Source organism: Coloeus monedula, assembly GCF_965178545.1.
Source record: "Coloeus monedula genome assembly, chromosome: 1".
In the NCBI taxonomy this organism is placed as follows: Eukaryota; Metazoa; Chordata; class Aves; order Passeriformes; family Corvidae; genus Coloeus; species Coloeus monedula.
Window position 1 is genome coordinate 69,175,835 of NC_138781.1, and position 20,409 is coordinate 69,196,243.

The 20,409-nt window shown below is 41.9% G+C and overlaps 1 protein-coding gene across 3 annotated transcripts in view; it reads right to left on the bottom strand.

The window, feature by feature from the left end:
- PHACTR1 (phosphatase and actin regulator 1) overlaps nt 1-20,409 on the bottom strand; it is a gene marked incomplete at both ends in the record, with an annotated part of 297,725 nt that overhangs the window by 47,087 nt on the left and 230,229 nt on the right. For 2 of the 3 annotated variants that reach the window (XM_082280607.1, XM_082280608.1), the window contains 2 exons: nt 4,335-4,665; nt 16,203-16,382. In XM_082280607.1, the coding sequence (XP_082136733.1) occupies nt 4,335-4,665; nt 16,203-16,382 (511 nt within the window). Of the gene's footprint in view, nt 1-4,334; nt 4,666-14,843; nt 15,051-16,202; nt 16,383-20,409 lie in introns of all 3 variants that reach the window. The other variant, XM_082280609.1, reaches the window with a different exon arrangement.

A 20,409-nucleotide genomic window follows, 5' to 3' on the forward strand; every position in this document is an offset into this window, starting at 1 on the left:
AAAACTGGTAATTTATCAGGGAGAATAGAGGCAAACTGGCAGCACAAATGACATGTCATAATAGTCATACTATGACAAGGGGCAGATTGCCCTTCTGAGAATAGGGTATGAATAGACGTTATGAGTACCAGAAAATGTTTGCAATCAAAAGCGTTAAGTGCACAAATGAACTTAATGTTCTATAATGTCTGTAATAAAATTGAATAAAAAAATCCAGGAAGTAACTGCCATTTTAAGCCATAAGAACAACTGGGACTTGAATAGCTATTACATGCTTTTTAATGTACCTTAAGACCTTAACTTATTAATATGCACTAGATCTAGGTGAGGCAGTTACATGCAATCACTCCTGCAGAGGGGAAAATAGAGAGACTCAGTAACTTTCTCAAGGTCAAAGACAGAAAAATCTGGCTTCCAGGTCTGTACAGAGGGAGAGCTCATTTTTCTCTGGCAAGCCTGTGGCTCATTGGCAAAGCACTGATTTCAACTATCAGTCTTCAGATGTTGTTACACTATCCAAATTCCAGAGACCTTAACTGTGTGAGCAAAAAATCCAGATTGCTAGAGGAACAGTATGTTTTAGCCTTTCATCTGTTTTTCATGTCCACACTCAGAGACGTGGTGAAGAGGAGAGTTGTGAGGTCTAAGAAAAGTTTACTGGGCAAAATATGGATTTGATACAACCTGATACGGCAAGTATCAATAGAGCTTAAATGACCTTGAGGAGCTTCCACTGCACCAGGATCAAATAAACTAGATACAAGGAAGAAAAGGAAAAATTCCATAAGGAAAAAAATGTAGAGCTGAAACCTGATCTATACTTGTCTATATGATCATCCCTTATTAAAACCAAAACACTATTCTAAATAATCCCTCAAAATACCAGACCTGGCAGCATTGCTACTGCAGCACCATGGCAATTATTCTGTGAAGTTGTAGGATACTTTTGAGATAATGTCTGACATCAGAAGAAAAAGCCCCTTAGTATTCACCAGAAGGTGCCTCAGAGACTTATCAGGCTCTCTCATCTCCTCAAGATTATTGACCCAACAGCAGTAGCCCAGTACATTGTTAGCTTGGAAGGAACAGCAAAGGATGTCACTCCATATCCAATGCACGCTACAGAAGTGAGCACACTACCAAATTTCAAACAGAGGAAGGAGATCTAGGATCTCTGCAGTTTTAACAGGCCCTCAAGAGTTTTGGGCTGAAGTGTACAGTGACAAATACTGCAGCATAATTTCTCTTGGGTTTAATGCAGATTTTTACAATAAGGGAAAGTAAGCACTGTCAAAAATTGTAGAAAACAGTGGCATGGTGTTGTATTTGGTGCAAATAATTGTCTCCCAAGTTAAATAAATATATTTAAAAAATCTGCACAAATCTTCAAGCAAACTTGGCAAATTTATCTAGATCACAATGTGGCTTGAAAAAGCAAATGAAGAATTTAACAGCAAGATCAGCTCCATAGACCTGTAAATGGTTTGAAATACTTCTACCTCTAAATACTACAAAAATAACAATTGCTGTTGCAGAGGAGACAATCATGACCTATTTTCTCCCTTGTGAATGCAAAAGTTATTGATTTGTATTGACAAGCAGCACAACTGAAGTACTCAATACATTAATCCGTGATTTAAATAAGTTTATCAACACAAAAAAAGGCTGTGAAAAATCTGTCTCCAGTATCATGAACTAGGATTCATATTAATTTTAAATGTGAAATATCAGTGCCACAACCTTTTCTTATTTTCTTCTTATTAATTGCAAAGGGAAGCAACTGCTTCAAATTGGGACATGAATCCTTGCTTACTCAGTTTTTAACAAGCAGCAGAGCTTCAGCTTCAAATTAATAGTTAAACCCAAACAGCATCATTGTCTTGAAATCAGTTAAACGTATTTGTAGACATAAACATGATGGATGACTAGAAATTGGAGCATTCATTGCTGTGGGGCAACAGATGCCACAATGAAGTCATGCTCTGAGAGATGTCACTGGGCTCAGGCTAACAAAGGGCCTTCTGCACAAGTGTGAGCCAGACATTAAGACGTCCGGCCTAAGCTGGGGATGGCATGGGAAGTGCAGCCCCAAAGGAGCCTTTGGGAGACAACAGCTACGCTCTGCGCCTGGCGCACTGAATTTTGGGGTGGTGTAGAGGCACCTGACCAGCCATGATGGCAATGTGAGAGGTAAATGGGTAGTCACTGGGCATGGCAGTGGGAGGCCATGTAGATGCTCTTTCTAATCCTACCTCTACAGCTCTTTCAGTGATGGGAATAGGAATGTCCTTCATAGCCCTAGTAGTTTTTCCCCAGCTGAGAATTCCCCCATGCTGTAGAAACATTAGCCCCATGATGTAATCACAGATGTGCCACTATTCTGGTACTAAAATAAGCTGGCAGTCTGAGACAGCCTCTGGTCTCCTGACTCTTTTTCAGGCAGTAAGGAGAATCTGCCATCAATAATCCAGTTGTTTCCAGCTATGGAATATAATGAAGGCAGCATTATCAGAAAGAAGTACTGGGGTAAATCATTAGGCATTTTGTCTGTTAGACCAAATATTTTGCCTTCCTGTACAACAGAAGGATGATGTGATGCTCCTAGAACAAGCTGGCTACAAAGCTGTCCTTGGTACTAAATAAAACGTAATTTTTCAGACTACGTTCTGTGTTCTGGGACTTTCTCGGTTTTCCTCTGGAAGGTGAAATAAATTTTCCAAAGCTTGCTGATGTAGCAGTCTATGAGGGCAGTTTGCATTTATATACAACATGCTACTTCACTTACTCAGACTACTTGAAGAAACACTCAGAGATACTCATAAGTGACAGTAACAAAAAACAGCCCCAAGGTGGGTAAGGCATTTCTGATCAAATGTGCTACCTCTTGCCAGATGCAAACAGCTAAGAAGGTAGCTGCTGTGGAATGGGTTAAATACTTATTTTAAGATCAAACATACAATTTAAATTAATTTAAATAATTTAAATACTGTATTAAAACCCCTCTAAGTGACTTTTAGGAAGTCCACATGAATTGTTTCGAGCTATTTGGTAATACTAATCAGATGCCCTGCTGGAGTGGCACATTGGATTCTAACTGCTCTTTTATGAATCTTCCTTTCCTTGCATTTAGCAATCCTCCATGCAACTGGAGCTCTGCAGTTATACCTCAGCAGTACATATTGCAAGCCAGGCATGTCCTATTAAAATCTTCTCCATTGGCTGTATTACTAACTTCTTTGAACAGGACAACAGGGTTCAGGAAATTTGGTCTTTATATTTCCTTTCTGCCACAAACCCGTCAAACAAGCCTGGAAAGGCTCTTCCCCTGTCTCTGTTTCTCCAGAAATGACTCTGCCCTGAAGCTGTTAAACCCCTGAGGTGTCACCTCATGCAAGTCCTAGGCACATAACTCAAGTGATGACACTGATACTGAGGTTAACAGGAAACAGTGCACACCAGTACGCAGGGCAGGCCAGCCCTGGGACCATGTGGGCCGGCCCGCCCTGAGGGTATCAGTGCAGAGCTGCGGCTCCGCGCCGCACGGTGTGGGAACGGCAGCGCTGCCCCCCGTCTCTGTTTGCCACACTACCCGGACCAGAAATGAGCCAAGTAGCAACAAAAGGATGCCATCCCAGCAGACCCAGCAGAATACAGAACGCGAATAAGATACAGAAGCAGCTGCTGTGTGAGAACTCAACTGGCACCGATGTCCAAAGTCAACACCAACCAGCCGCCTCATCATTTTAAACTGAACTATTTTGCATTCTTTTACCATTTTTCTATTGTATAAAAATTAAGCCCTTCCCTCTTCGATTTAATAAGAAAGGGGGAGATGTGGTCCTGTATTTCCCCACTACTTTTCTTACTAAATTTTCTGCCTTTCCCACATGGTCCCCTCTTCCCCAGCCCCTAGGCCTGGCCACTCCCTCAGGTTCTCCCTTTTGGTTCTAGTACCCCAACTCTGCCCATGTACCGTCCTTGCGCCCTAAGATCATTCATCCATGTGCTTTCTCTGCCTCTCTTGTCCCCATAAAAACCCCCAAGGTCCCTCTCCAGGTAGTCTTTCTGCCTCTGGGAACTGGCTTGTTATCATGTAATAAAAGTTCCTCTGAGGTCCATATGGAGGGACCCTTCTCGCCTCCTTTACTGTCACCATGTTGTGGAGCCGACAGCTAGCTAGAGCAGGCATGTGGAGCTGTCCGGGAGACTACGGGAGAGCAGAACTGCCATTCTATCCTAAGCACCCCCACAGTGCTTTCTGAGAAGGCTGTGGCTTGCTAAACCAAACCAAGCAATGCAACACCAGTATGTAATTTTAAAAGTTGATCCATTACCTTTCTAGCCTGTGCATGGTCATGGCTAGTGTTTTGTTCAGTTCTTCGATCATCCGGCACCCTGAAGGGTGAATGGGCAACGTGCTGGACCCAGAAGGAAGGTGCTGGCTGTGGCTGCCGTACTGGAGCTGGTGCTGGTGAGCTGCTAACTGGGATGGCAGGACAGTGTGATGCTGCTGGGTCAAAGGCTGCTGGGAGCTCTTCTGCGTGGAATAGGATGAGAGAGAGAGGTCTGGCCCCCCTAAAGGCATGCAAATCATGACTTTCTTTGGAGGTAGTGGAGGTGACAGTTTAACTGGCATACAAGGCAGTTTCACAGGAGCGCCAGGATCTAAAAAAAAAGAAAGAGAGCCCTGGTGTTAATTTTTATGTCAGGAAGATGGAGATGAGAGTAACTGCCTGGGTGAGCAGGTATAGAGGTTGCTACTCCACACCTTCCCTGTTGTGACAGACAACTCCTATTGTATGCTCAGCATGGTCTCCAGAAAAAATGCTGTTGTTTTGCAGCACTCCTGAGTCCCACAAAAAAACATCTCAGGGCTGTGCATGTCCCTTAATAAACACATTAAGCAACACTTAACAAGGCTTGTGGCACACTTTGATGCTTTAAAGCCCTAATCCTCCAAAATAGCCCTGTGGAGTAGATGCAGCTTCTTGCACTCAACAGGCGCACAAATAGGGGGAGAGCAATTAGGGTGAGAGCAATTCAGTGTCTGAAGTTACAGGATGACTCACTACCATCACTGCCAGAGCAAAAGCTCAGGGACTCCTGATCCATTTCAGCCACTGCAGTGCAATTACTACAAGTCACGCTTCTTACGGGTTTGTAATGTGCAAAACATCTGGTGTAAAAAAATTACAGTAGAGGGCAAAAGAGAAAAGAAATAAAGTTTGAATACTAAACAGGACAGGTTTGAAAAATGCAGGGTACATGAGGAGAAAAGTTAAAGGGCAGCAGATTGTTAGGACTAATGTATTCTTTTACAGAAGTGGCAAGAACTGTTCCCTGGACTCATGCACTGAATTTTACCTTTTTAACTCTACCTAAATATTCACTGAAACCCATAGTTGATCAGCCAGGCAAAGACTTCCTGACTTCAATGAGAAATCCATGAGAGGTCCACAAGCAAACCCCTCTTCCAGAACTCAACTGCAGGATGGAGATTTTTGGAGTTGCACTGTGAAATATTTTCAGAAGGGAAAAGAAGTAACATGAGGGTTTGTAGTTGCCAAGATGGGTGGGGGAAATGGTCACAACATATGCTAAGAGCAAAAGAGAGAGAAAATATATACACTGTGAGCAACAATTCTGAGTTTGTCCCTAGGAGAAAGGCCAGGCCCTTTCCAGCCTGGAATACTGCACATATTTGTCTCTGCAATTTAGCTCTGTGGGCAATGCTTGCATGACCTTTGGTCTCTTGCTACTTCAGTCCATTCCTCTTGCTGCAACATGGAATTGCAGGGCCAGAATCCTTTTTGACCTGAGGAAGCTTGGGAGTTAGATGCTGCTCTCCAAAGGTCATTGGTCTCCTGAGCACTATGAGATTTCTAAAATCCTTTTCCAGATGGTTCTTTTTAGTTTAAACTATCCTTCCCCCCATCCCCTTCATTCTTTCCTTCCTCCTGGCCTATTCTGGGTATTGCCTGTTCTTCCATCTGTATCTAATAGCCAGGATGATATGAAGACTAGCAAGCAGTAACACTTCTTGAAAATGACTAAGCATCATAAGGTGAAAAAAGACCATGAGCCAAGTCCAGATATGTCTCTTGACTTACTTTAGTGCTAGTCAGATCTTCCACAGTATCCACTTGATATTAGTGGTTTTGCTATGCAAGGAGCAAGATGCTGACAGTATAAGCTTTCCCCCTCTCCAGAGTGTTTCTATAGGCTAACAACATAGAGGGGTCAAAGGGAGTGCAAAGATGAAATACCACGTGCTGGTTTTGCTTGGGGTAGAGTTAATTTTCTTCACGGTGTCTGGTTTGTAAGCTCACGGTGAGCTGTTTTGGATTTGTGCTGAATACAGGGTTGATAACACAGAGATGTTTTTGTTACTGCTGAGCAGGGCTTGCACAGAGCCAAGGCCTTTTCTGCTTTTTGAACTGCCACACTGTTGAGAAAACCTGGGATGCATGGGAAGCTGGGAGGAGACACAACTGGGACAGGTGACCCCAGCTGACCAAAGGGATATTCCAGACCATATGACATCATGGTCAGTATATAAACTGAAGGTAAGAAGGAGGAAGGGGGGGATGTTGGGAGTGATGGCATTTGTATTTCCAAGTAGCCATTATTTGTGATGGGGCAGGCCCTGCCCTCCTAGAGATGGTTGAACACCTGCCTGCTCATGGGAAGCAGTGAACAAATTCCTTGTTTTTCTTTGCTTGCATGCATGGCTTTTGCTTTCCCTACTGAACTGTCTTTATCTCAACTAATTTGTTTTTTCATTTTTACCTTTCTGATTCTCTCCCCGATCCCACCGGTGGGGGAGAGAGTGAGTGGCTGTGTGGGGCTTGACTGCTGGCTGGGGTTACACCATGATGCAGGGGCATGGGGAAAAAGTGGCCTTTCCACATTGCAGAGTGGAAGAGTTACAGAGAGTAGAATCCAAGTCTTTCACCTTTCAACGTAATATTAGATTCACTTAACATGTCGCCTCTTGCAGGCAAAATTCTTCTGATGGCTCTACCAAGGCTGAAATTTAACTCATGAGTTTGCCAAAGCAGTAAAAGAAAAAAAAAACACTTTCAGGATTTTCTACTCAAGCACATAAAGGTCTTCAAGTCACCTTGTTTTCCTTACAAACATATTATTTGTATATATTTCCTCTTTGTATCCTGCATAAAAGAACACACCTCTTCAATAAAAGGTAAATAACAGAAAGAGTAAAGAGTAAATTGTATAGAGCCCTGAGAATAAGGCTCCTACGAGACTTGTAGTAAAAAAGTAGGTTTTTTCATACATTTATGCTTCAGGCAATTTTACTTCTACAGCTTGTCCTGAATTACAAAGACTACACTGAGATCTGCACTTCCATTTTGACAAATACAGGTTGGTTTAAGATCCCTTTCTGCAGTATGTCAATTAAAGTCTTCATTTGACAGTGCCTGTTCCTGGATGCCCCATTACTCTGTGGCAGCCATCCTTAAAGGTGAATTCAAAGAGATCCCAACTGCAGGCATCTCTTGCTTTTGACAAAAGAATAACTGGAAGTTCATCTGGGTTTGCTGCCTTTTGTGATCCTGAAGATCAGAGCAATATTGTATGTTGGAAATGAGCATGACATGTCAAATAGCTCAGGTATAAAGCAAACAGGGATCCTTCCTTCTTTGTTCTAAATAGAGTGAAAATTTCTTTTCTCATGCAAGCATTCATGTAGTAGAGTTGTGGCACAGGCACTGCAGCTCTGGAATTGCACAGGAGAACAAGTCTAGCTTAATTATCCTGAGCAGTCCCATATTCATTCCATCATGAATCAGAGGCGCACACTCTGGTTTCGACTCAGCACAACAAAGATTCCACTTAAATTTAAACAAATGCTTCACATCAACATATTTTCAATGGTACCAGTGCTGGGTGACTCCACTGGACACTTGCCAAAAATCTTGCCCATTATTTTTCATGTCTTTATTCAGACTGACTGTTACACCCAGGTTCTTGAGCTTGTCTGAATATGGTCCTAATACCAAAACAGACTCTTGGAAATGAACCAGAGGAATTAAATCTACTTGTCTGCCCTTCACCTTCAGGAGAATTCTACTTTGTTTAAAAAAAATGGTTGAAAGGAGAATGACTACAATAGGAAGAGAGTTCAATCCATTTGCTGGGAAATGTAACTGTGTATCTTCACTGACACCAGTAATGGAGACCTTGGTACTGCAAGTTTTAATGTGTGGTCTGATCAGTGACTATGCGGAGCAAGTGGGGCGTTGCCCAAATCCATGGGCTCCGGGCGCGCTGTTGGAAACTGTGCTACCATCATCTACAGTCAAGGATAGAACAACTTCTCCCTGCATGTAAGAGTGAGGTGACCGAGTTTTACAGTTCTTTCCTCTGTTTGTTTTAATTTCACAATGTACATGATTTATGAACCGGGGTGGTAACAATTATTGACTTCAGCATGGACTATACATCAGACATGGGCATCTGTAGACAAATAAGAAGCTGGACAGGAGAAATAAGAACAAGGTATCTATGATAAGTGTCTTCTCAGTGAAACATTACCAGAGTCTTAAATCATTGCACAAAGCGCTTGTATCCAAAAAGAAGCAAACTGTGTGAAGCCAGGTGTGCAAGTCTGATTAATCTCTTCTGGCTGAGGTTTTCCATGCTCAAGAGAATAATGAGCAATTTTGCAAGATGTTGGTTTCCAGTGGGGTTGTGACCACTCAGCACTATGTAATAACTTGTATGCTAGAATTGATGAAAAAGATATTAAGACATGAACCTCTCCACTCTTGATGACAATCAATTACTTAAAAGACAGTTGTGGATGCCACAATATTTGCTACACATCAGACTTTTGACAAGCAGGCCATCCCTTACCCTTTCCATAGAGATAATTTTGCTAACATCTGCAGTTAGCATCTGCATTTCTTTTGGGGTTTTCATGAGATAAACATATGTTTATTTGTTGCACAGGTTTGCTCCTATATGGTTTTTCTGATGTGTTAGTGGTACACTGGAGCTGTGCACCAAATATACCAACTCTGATGCTTCCTAGTCACTGAACATGGCTGGAGAATTGGTCAGCACACACTGAAGATACAACTGCTGCAGATGGGATGGCTAGAAACTCCTGTGTGTATGGCAGCAAATGCTGCTGCAGCAGGGGTTGTAGAAATGCTCATTAAAATCTTCAAATTCTGCCCCAGATCAATTACTGCATGGAGAAAGAGGACATGCCTGGGAATCATGGGCTTGTGGCAGAGCTGGCTGTGTTTGCTATACTGCCAGTAGCAGAAATGCTCCTTCTTGACTCCTTGCCCGAATGTAAGCCAGCGTTGTACCCTGACAGCAAGGAAGGACAACAGACTCCTGGGTGGTACAAGAAAAACCAGAAGATCAAAGGATTCTTCTATTGATAGAAGGATGCCCTCCTATTTAGCAGTCCTTAGACTGTATCTAGACTACTGCAAGCTTAGTATCCACCAGGAAAGATATCAAAAAACCAGAATGAGCTGAGCACGGGGTCACTGCAGTGGCTGAGGGCTAGAGCACCTGAGGGACTGAGGCGTGTTCAGCTTGGAGAAAAGACAGATTGTGGGGGAAAGCTTAACAGCAGCCTCCCAGTACCTACAAGCCAGGTTATCAATAATACTTTTCATGGTGTGTGGTGGGAGGAGGAAAGACAGTGGAAAAAAGTGAAAAAAAAAAAGAGGTTCAAGACTGGATTATAAGGAAAATATCTTCCCTGCCATGAGAAGAGCCAGTTAGTGGAGGTTTATCCAGACAGGTTGTACAGCTGGCATCCTCTGAAGCTTTCAAGACCCAGCTGGTCAAAGGCCTGAGCAACCTGGTTTGATCCCATACTTGGCTCTGCTTTGAGCAGGAGGTTGGATTAAAGACCTGCTAAGGTTCTTCCTCACCTGAATGACCTTATGCTGTGACCTTTGCTGTACTATGTACTACAAGGAATTTTCTGTACTTACTACAACTAATACAACTTGTCATAAAGTTAATGAGATACTCTTTAAATTCCTTCCAAGTAATTAATTCTGTAAAATAATGTGCAAAAAACTCCCCAAACCCAACAAACAGTGCAAAAACCAGTGTGGCCTGTTGAGGGAGCTCCATAGTAGAAATGGGGTGATGTGTCTGATATTTGCTGGCTTCATTTGGACAAGCAGCTTTTACTTTTTCAGCTCTTCTCTCCTGTAATCACTTGTACCGAAATGGTGGGAGCCTCTTTTCTTGTTTCAATGAGTTTTTGAGCAGATTCATAAAGACAAGTCAAAAACTGTTCTCAGAGATTTGCCATACATCTCCTGCTGGCTACAGCAAGATCTGCAGCCCTGTCTTCAGGGGAAGATTGGAGACAGAAATTCTTTGCTGTTCTTCTGTACCACATATGCATCCAAGGCTCAGGTTGAATTTGGAGAACAAAAACAAGGCATGATCAGCCTAAAGGTTGAGAAGTATAGCTCTGCATGAATTTCCATGCAAGGCCTTGAAGAGGGTTTCAAAAATGAGAAGACTTCCTGATGCTTGTGTGATAGGTACTACTCTCCAGGAAGCAGCAGAGAGAGGAAGTATAGAGGGAAAAACTGCATCAGGGTCCCATTTCCCATGAGAACCTGGTGAAAGAGAACTGCTTTTGTTCTGCTGCTTCTCCCTTGAGCACACAGTGAGAGAACTGTCCACTGCTCCCACATGAATGTAACCTGTCTTCATGAATGTAGCCAGCCAGAGCAGGCAGCTGGAGGTAACGTCACAGTGGAGGCAGCTCACGGATTATGTCTTGGGCTCATCTCCAGAGGAGTCTTCTGACACATATGTGACTACTGCATTATAAAATACTGCAGAGTATTTATTGGACAAACTGTAGTTGCAAAAACTTTTATAAAGCTGTCACTAATAACCAGTTGCTGCAAGGTAGCAGGACCCCCGGCATTCATGTTGTCAAACCTCATTCTTGTCTCTTCTGTATTGCAAGAAGTAACTTTTGAGGACTTTTAACATTTCCTACCTTGTTAAATGTTTGCCTCTAATTATGAATTAGTTCTGACTCTACACAGACATAACCAGAAAGCACAATATCTAAAAATAAACTAAAAATGTGCTATGTGTCTCTTCAAAATCTTGAATGAAGAAAGCAAAAGAATGCAAACAGCTTAAATGCAATAGATAAGTGGCCAGATACAACCAAAGCTACACCCCATTCTAATATTAGGCTAAATTTGGGCTCAAATACACTCAGGTGTTACTGAGATCCCATCTTAGTGGCACATATTTTGTTCTCTGGTGTTTTAGGAGACTTTATGGGTTGCTGGTGATTCAGTCGGAAAATATCTAATTAATTTCAGAAAACATTATCTGTGCTGGTGAAAATTAACAGCTTAATGAATCAAGATCAAAGGGAACTTTACAACATCGGGGTCTATCAAATCAGACATGCCTAGTCTCCTGTCACTTGGCCATTAAAGATTTTGTGATAATCTGGGGACTTTATCCCAGCACCCCAATTAAATTTGGTCCCAGGTGATTATTTCAACGCTTCCTAAATTTTCAGTGAAGGAAGCTACAAATGTTGTCCTAAATGCTTGGGTTCTGCATGTGGGTATTGGAGAAGTAAAACAACAAAAGAAATTTCTATCTGTGTGTCTAATACTAATTATATTTGAAAACCAGTAGAAGGCTCACCAGGAGGTGACTGGCCAACAGGACATGCAGAGCAGTGAAACAACGGTATCAAAATAGTTAAGGGTCATGTTTTTCTCCTAGAGTTGCCTGTCTTCTAGGGCTACACAGACACATCCACACCCAGTGCTGTGACAGGGATGTTCCCTGTGGAGGCAGCACCATCAAGACCACAGGCCATGGTGTGAGGAAAAGCATGGAGCACTTTCTGCAGAGGTGTTGGCATCATTCCCAGTGGCTGCCCTGCAGTCTGCTCTTGGCTCCCGCCCTGTTTCTATACTGTCCCATCTCTACAGAGCCTCAGCATTGAGAAGAAGCATGCCAAGGCTGTGTGATTTATATTTGCTAGAGGCAATTCTCTCTGCCTTCCATCTTTAAAATGGATTTTTTTTTCTTTTCATTCTCCACAAAATTAAATTTGCTCTTATGTGTTTATTTAGGCCTGCTTTTTTATGTGCATTTCTTATCAGCTGAAAGGCCAATCTTTGTCTTGGCACAGGGGGATAGATATTTGAGACGATTCAAAATGCTTTCAGAGGAAAGGAATGTTTCTTTTCCATTTCTCAAACCTGTAGTAAGTTCTTTGTCAAACCCTGCAAGTCAGTCTGCATAACTTCTTGAAGAACTTAGGAATAATTTCAGAGCAAGAGAAGGTCCGACTTTTTTCCCTCAAGGTTCGTATTTAAAATATTTTTCCTTTTTTTTTTTGCCTCTGACCATGTCTGTAGTGATTTTTTAATATATGTTTGTAAAATAGATACACTTATGTACACATACACATACAGATATGTAGACAGAAGTTGAGTTACTTCTGCATTTTCATATGTGTACCTGAACCCTTCACAGGATCACATCTCCTCTTGCAGTCCCTTGAACAGAGCTACCAGACCATTAAACCTCTGTCACTCTCCACTACCAGGCTTGATATGTTTTAATTTGTACTTCAACCTTTTCAAAAATTCTTCAGTAGAAAAATGTGTATGCAGCATGAACAGAAAAGTTTTCATTTTGAATGCCAGAATTCAGATTTTGCTTGTTTTCTCACTCACAAGCTGAGGATGTCTCTGGAGTAATTAGAAAAAGAATAGCATTAATTCTGCTTCTCACTGAGGAGGATGCTTCATTAGGATTGATTGCTCATTTCCGAAGATTGCACACGGCTAATATAATTACCTGTGGAGAACACAAAGCACTGAGCAACATATATATCCTTTGGACCACCAAAGTAAATGGACCCTTAAGAACAAGCTGAATACTTTTATTTATAAGGAATGTATAAAGGAGGGTTTCAGTACCAGAAGGAATAACTGTCAATTAAATTATGGCTCTATGACTAAACTTGAATCTCTGTTCCTTCACCCTGAAGGTTCTGTATATGCATGTATAAGAGTTTATCTGTATGCACATACAAGACTTTATATAGGACTAGATGAGACACCACTGAAGGACACCACAAAGTAAGAGAAGTCACAGTTCTGTTTCACTTTCATATGAAAGTCATCGCCATCAAGCAAGTCACTTTTGCTGATAATTTGAGTCTGATTCTACTTCACAGAAAAAACAAAACTACTCCAGAAGCCCTCATCCTTTGATTCTTCTGTTATCTCTTACAAAAGAATGGCTTATGAACCAAGGACATTTAGTACCTGAGTTTTTTTCCTATGCTATTCCTATAATTTTATTTCTGCCATATTGGCCTCATTTCTCAGCAACTTCTTATAATTGGGACAGAGTTTTATGGGAGATCTTAGGAAGCTGGTTTTGTCCTTAGGTGAAGCCATTAATACTGCTGCCTGGCCTTGCAGGCTGCAGGACTGCCCATTCAGTTTGTAGCAAAAGGCAAAATATTAACCATTATGTGCAGATTTTGGCAGGTAAGAAAGAGGTTTCACATAAAATGTACAAAACTATACGGGACAAAAAAGTATGGTCATCCAAACAGAAACATGAAGAGACTACACAGAGATGACAGAAAACCAGAGCATGTTCTTTCCTAGTGAGGTCTTTCCTGATATAGATCTTAAACCTGATAAAATTTGTATGAACTGTCTGGGAAAAAAAATCTACAATATATAAATGTGGGCAGACCATTTCTCACATCAGCTCTGAAAATATCAGGGCAGCATTAACACAAGATCAACCCAGGGGGAAGACTGGTAGCTGCCCCATTACAAAGATGAACCACACCTCACGTTCAACTCAGGATTTTGAGTTGCTGCCTCCTGTACAGCAGCTGCAATTATGAGCAGACTGTTCAAAAGGTGCAGGCAAGCATTTAGGGAACCTATTTTGGTCTGCATAAATATAGCCATCCTTTGCTTCAGCAGTCAAAATGAGAGACTGGGAGGAGGAGACACACCCATCCTCCTTCCATGTCTACCGAGAACTTTGAATCCCAAAGAGCTTGGACACTTGTGAAAACACGCAGAACACAAAACAGAGCCTGTGTGTTTACTGTTGCTACCTTCCATGCAGTGAGAGCTAAATTGCAGCATAAAGCACAGGACGTCAAAATCCCGGTCATTGGGAATTGGAGCTGCACTCACCAGTGGGAGGGCAATAGTCAGAGCAGGAGTGGAAAGAGTTTGGCAGAGTTTGGCAGACACTGTAAGCACTGAGGCAAAATGGCAAGAAGTCATGGGACAGAACTGCCTGTGTAAGGATCAGGGGTCAAGACAAATATATGGAAAGATACAGGGTGTGTGGAGGGGGACCTGCTCATATGGCAGTTGAAGGGACAAGCAACAAAGGGCAAAAGGAGAAATCAAAACTCTCCCCTCAACTCTCATGCCTTTCCTCATTAAGGGCATTTAAAGATACCCTAGTATTTTTCTCATACTTCCTTTCCCATCAAAGCACATCCTGCAACTTCAGTGGTGATGGTAAGTCTTGATGAATAAGAGTGAGGAGGGTTAAGAAATGCCACAGTGATCTTAAGAGATTATAGCTGAGAGGGGAAGTGCCCTGAAGCAACCTTGATGAAGGTGCAGTCTGAAGATCTGCCCTATGTACGGCACATACGTTACCAGCACACACAACAATAGCAAACAGCATTACAGAAAGAGGAAGAACACTGGGAACCTCGCTACAAAGGCAGCTTTTCCTGTAAGGGAAACGGTGGTGCTGAGGGTCCAGGAATACCTACTTACCAGTTAAGTGGCTGGCAATCCTGGCAATAGGTTTAGGAGGCAGGGCAGGGGGCTGTTTGAGGAGGGACAACTGTTTCACTGGGGTGTCCTCATGGTCTCCAGGGAAAGCGGCAGATTTTTTGGGGGGAAGTAGCAGGACTGGCTTAGCTGTAGGATCTTGGGACAGGAGGACTCCGGATTCATTGGATGTGGGGCTCTCTTCAGACACTGGAGGACACAACCACATCATAGACGCAACAACGTTACGAGCAAAGCAGCAGTGGATACAGCCAAAGTCAGACAAGAAAAGCAGCACAGCAATGCAGATTAGGAATGACTCATAGATTTCACTCAAACATTGTATAATGTAGAAAGGAGGAAAGAAAGAAAGAAAGAAAGAAAGAAAGAAAGAAAGAAAGAAAGAAAGAAAGAAAGAAAGAAAGAAAGAAAGAAAGAAAGAAAGAAAGAAAGAAAGAAAGAAAGAAAGAAAGAAAGAAAGAAAAGAAAGAAAGAAAAAGAAAAAGAGAAAGAGTAACACACATCTACACAACAGCCAAATTTCGCATTACTTCTGACAGAAGCCAGCTCCCTTATGTCAGGCTGGGATGTATTCCCACATCTGGAACACAAATCAAGTTTTATAATGTCACATCTCTGATGGTCTGTCACCACAGCTTGGCCAGGACTGGCTATGTTAGCAGGTGGTCTGTAAACTTACCCTGTTAAAAGTAAAAAGCACCTCACGGGGCCTACTCTGTTTCAAAAAGGCTGCATAGCTGTGCAAGATCATGGATGACAACTTCTACTGCTCGCTTTTCCTCACTTGACCTTTGTCCACAACTCTCAGCAGCACAAAATGATGCAGAAAGAGGAGCTAACCTACACGTAGAACACTGCTGTCTCTCTGCATGGGCTGGGGAAGAAGAGCAGCCAGCCTCACCCAGGGTAGGGCAGCGGATTGTGTTAGTTACTGACAGATGTGTGGTGTGAACATCACCCAGCACCACGTGGCAGATAGAGGGCACAATGTTGTACCCAGGCTTCAAAATCGTTGTCAGCTCTCTGCTCTAGAGCTCACTGGCACATCTTAGATGTAGACAGAGAGCTGGAAACCTACTTTTACATGTTCAGAAAGTGCAGGGGTTTTGCCTTACTCCAAGAGAGGTTACTTGCTTAGAAGTAGAGTTTACTTCTACATCACGTCAGACAAAATTTCTCACAGAGCATTCAGTGACAATCTCTATGCTGTCACCTCCTTCTATACCAGAAGACCTTCATTTTGACAAGGACTTCTCAGGGCTAAACACCAAATGTTAGAAGTCAAAAACTTGTTTCAAACAGCTTAAGAGTATCTACACCATAATGTAAATGAGATGTTACCTGTCCCATCCATGATCTCTGTGGTTGGGAGCACCTCATATGAGCAGGGTTCCACAGATGCTGGGACTGACTCCAGTTCTGCTAGGGCTGGCAGGGACACCTGGCTGGAGCTCAGCCCAGAGCCCAGAGGCTGCCCATTCTCCAAAGCTCCTTCTTCATTTGGTATGGAAAGTTCCCCATCTGTTCATAGTCAGAGGAAAGAAGAATGACAAAAAAGAGACATAAATAAGATGCAGAGAGAATTTTAAATGAAACCTATCTCCATTAGATGGTTTTCAAATGAGGAACCTGGACTGAGATCTTCTGTGTATACATGCACTGGGTTTATGTGGAAAGGTGTTGATAGCAGGGGGGGCTACAGGGGTGACTTTTTTGAGAAGCTGCCAGAACCTTCCCCCATGTCTAATGGAGCCGGTTCCAAGCTGGACCCACCGCTGGCCAAGGCTGAGCCCATCAGTGATGGTGGTAGCACCTCTGGGGTAACATATAATTTATGTCAAATATCTGTATGATCTTTTGCTCTATGCTGGGATGGTCATTATGAACCATGGTCTAAGCTGGTTTCTTCCTGACCATCCTTGACCCATGTGGACATGCAGTCCCATCCAATGTCAAAAAAAATCTGTTTTCCCTCTCTCTGTTAAATCTGGGAAGTCAGGAATGATAGTGGGCTAGAACTGAAGATATGAAGCTTTCTTAAAGAATATTAATATATACTGTATGCAATATATAATATTTTAATAATAACAACAAGAAGAATTATTATCTTTCCCTACACCAACTTTCATGCTATAAGGGACACAAACAAAATCACAGGGGTATGTCCTTATTTTACACACAAATAACCACATTTTATGTAAGGGAGAGAATAATTTTTATAGTTGCCTGATGTAAGGTCTTGATACTGGGATATATCAGATTCCATTTAGAAAGCCTGTTTTTATAGTTACTAATAATATCTCCTCTATCTGAGAAAAATTTCTGTGACAGCAGCTGGCATTTTCTTTCCTATCAAACACCACTTCACATTAGAAATAATAAAGAGCAGAAGAAAGGATTCAGATTATTCTCTATAGTGTCAACCTGCATGATTTTTATCTCCGAACTTGTTAAGCACAGCACTCTGGTACCTGGAGGCAATGACTACATGGACATCACAATTAAGAGTTTTACAAAGCAAAGTGTTCAGCGCCTATGGTTACAAATGGAAGCCTGAAAATATAACTGAAATGTGACCTGTAAGACTAAAAACCAGCAGGCAAATAAGCAGAACACAATTTTACTAAGCATTTAAATTACTTTTAGAAATGAAACTCAGGATTTCAGAATATGGTTTTAGATTTTTGGGCACCACTGATTAGCCATATTACTGCTCAATGTACTGAGTAGAGATGTACATCAGTCAAATGAGTGCACATTTTCCCCTCACAGGGCTAAGATGTGCAAATCACTTTGGAAAACAATACTGAAAAGAGAAAAAAGTTGTCTCATTTTAGTGCTAGTACACAGCAATTAACAAGTCTGAAAATACATTATATGATAACTATTCAGAATTATGTTTCTACCATTTAAAGCTTCTCTACAGCGAGTGAAGATGGTCTCCTGTTTATTTTGGAAGTATTATAAATACCAAGGTCTTGACTTCCTTGGTTTTGTTGGAGGCTTTTTGGAGACCCAGAGAGCTATTATGGTAATGCAGTCACATCATACTAGACTGAAACCGGACCCATGGCTTTGAGAGCAATCAACTGAGCTGGCTAAAAGGTGGCAACATGAGCCAAAGCTAAAGGCTTTGGCTGTTTGCAGCACAGCCTCCGTTTTAACTGCCGTGGTCATTCTGTACCAAGCTGTTTACTTCCCAAGGCAGCAAAAATCAAAAAACAGTTCAGCCAGTATTTAAGCTGAACATTTTTTGACTTAGCTGCTGGGGTAGAAATGCTGTGTATTCTGTGCTGGCTCTGTCTCCCTTTCATAAAGAGACACATGTTTAGATGTGTTTGGGATAAGGACAGATGTTCTCTCAGTTACCTGGTTTCACAAAAGAGTGTAACTGTTTCTTATGTAGAGCATCTGCTTCTTGAATGAAAGGCAGTAACTGTGTCCAGCAAAATATTCATTAATTCAGTGCATTAATTCAGACTAAATTTGACTGTAACTATGAGAAAAATATGCATGACAAACCCAGTAACGTTTGCTCTTTGGAAGGATGACTACACATTTTTCATTGAGATGCCTATTGTGATATGCTGAACATGTTGAAATCCTACTGTCTTAAGTGTGCTATGTGCTTCTCAAGGTATATTAGCATGATTTAAGAAAACACCATTTGAATGACCAATGAAGACTTATGATTGCAAAAAAAGTAAAATGTAAGATAAAATTTTGGCTTTTTCCTTTTGTCATCATACTAAAGCATGGCAGCTTTCTGTGCTGACAGCATAACCTTTTTAAATCTTACATCTGAATATCTTTAATCTTGATTTAGACTCTAAAACTTGTCCTTGGCTTTGAATGAAATCGTCAGACATGGCACAGAATCATGACTGAAATACACATCCTAAATCAGGTATTGCTTAAAGAAGAGCTACATGGGGAGTTGCTCAAGTACAGCAAACAGATCAAAGATGAGGAAAAAATAATTTGTAGAGGGAAGAGCATCTTAGTGTGAATTAATCCTGCATCAGAGATATGCTTGACAACCAGATATAAAAGGCAAATTACTTATTATTTTCAAAGTATTAAAGCTATTCCAGTAGGCTGACATACAAAAGGGAAGAATCCTGGTAATGCAATTACTACATATACATGGATGAACTGATCTGTTTTCAGGAACCGGCTATGAGTTTAAGGTTAATTTTGCACAGTGATAACATATGTAATCTTTTGTTCTCAGACTTGCTAAATCCTTTGCTGTTTTCAGAGTCTGGTGCTACTTAGCGGAGAATGACTTCCCGTAAGTCCATGAGCTTTAATAACATCAGCTGAGCATGAAACTGGATGGGTCCATGAGGGAGCTTGACCTCTACAGCAAGAGAGCATGTGAAGGCTGCTCTTCTCTTACTCAGGAGAGAGTAACACACCTGAAGTCACTGAAGAAACAGGACCTCAGAGGAAACTCTCTGATGCAGAGGACACTACTCAGACACAGTGATTCACCTTAGAGCAAGTGAAAACAACAGCACAGGGAGAAGGCCCAGATACATAGAAGATGTGTTCAAAACCTCACATGTGGCTCCTCAGCATGGTTTGTACCCCTGAACACACAGGCCACTTCCACTCTCAGGTACTTAAAAAACATTGCCTGGTGTGAAGCAGCCCACAGTGTGTCACGCTGACTGACATAGACCGGTCCTGCTGTGCTCCTCCTGTTGTAGCTCTGCCTACCCTCTCACCATGTCTTTTACTCTGAGTCCTTTGGACTATGCAACTTTTTGCACATCTGAAAAGTGCCACGCTCACACATTCCTTTGATAGAAGAATGACAGAAGTCAAAATGGACAGTTTGAAATCCTGGGTTAATTTTTGGATTGGGTTGTCTCCTTCAGTACTTGTCTGCTCTCAAGTAGACAGGGCAAGCAAGAATTCTTGATGGCAAAGACTAGGAAGGGCAGAGTAAAAGTCATTGTCCTTCTCTGCCATGACCCCAAGGGCAGGGAATGGAAAATTGAGTGTTCTTGCATGTAGTCAAGACTTGCCCCTGGAACTGTTTCTTAGCCTTGGCGACTACCTTAGCACAGTAGCTGGGATCCTCCACAACTTCAGTCCCTAAGCAGATCCCTGATTTTGTGGGATCCCATGGAGTTTGAGACAGGCTGTTTCTGGAGGAGTTCAAAACCTTTCAATTTCACTGCAGCACAACTGGCTCTCCAGTGGCTGCCATGCCTTCCTCCTTGCTGCATTACCAAAACCACTTCAAGTTTGTTCTCACATACTGTTGTCACAAAATCTGCCTTAGTGTGTAAGTGCAACATGTCCAAATCCTGTCGGGACTCTGGTTACCTGAAATTTAAGTCTAAATCCATCATTTTGATTAGATAGAGCATATAAAAATACAAGAATGTAAAAGATGAAGACTGCCCATGTTCCCTTCAAAAACCATTGCATCATTGCCTTTGGAGTAAGTGATCAGTACACACTCATATTCAGAAATTTCTCACTACAGGCAATCTCATCTACATTCAGAAAGAAGAAGAGGTATCAAAATACT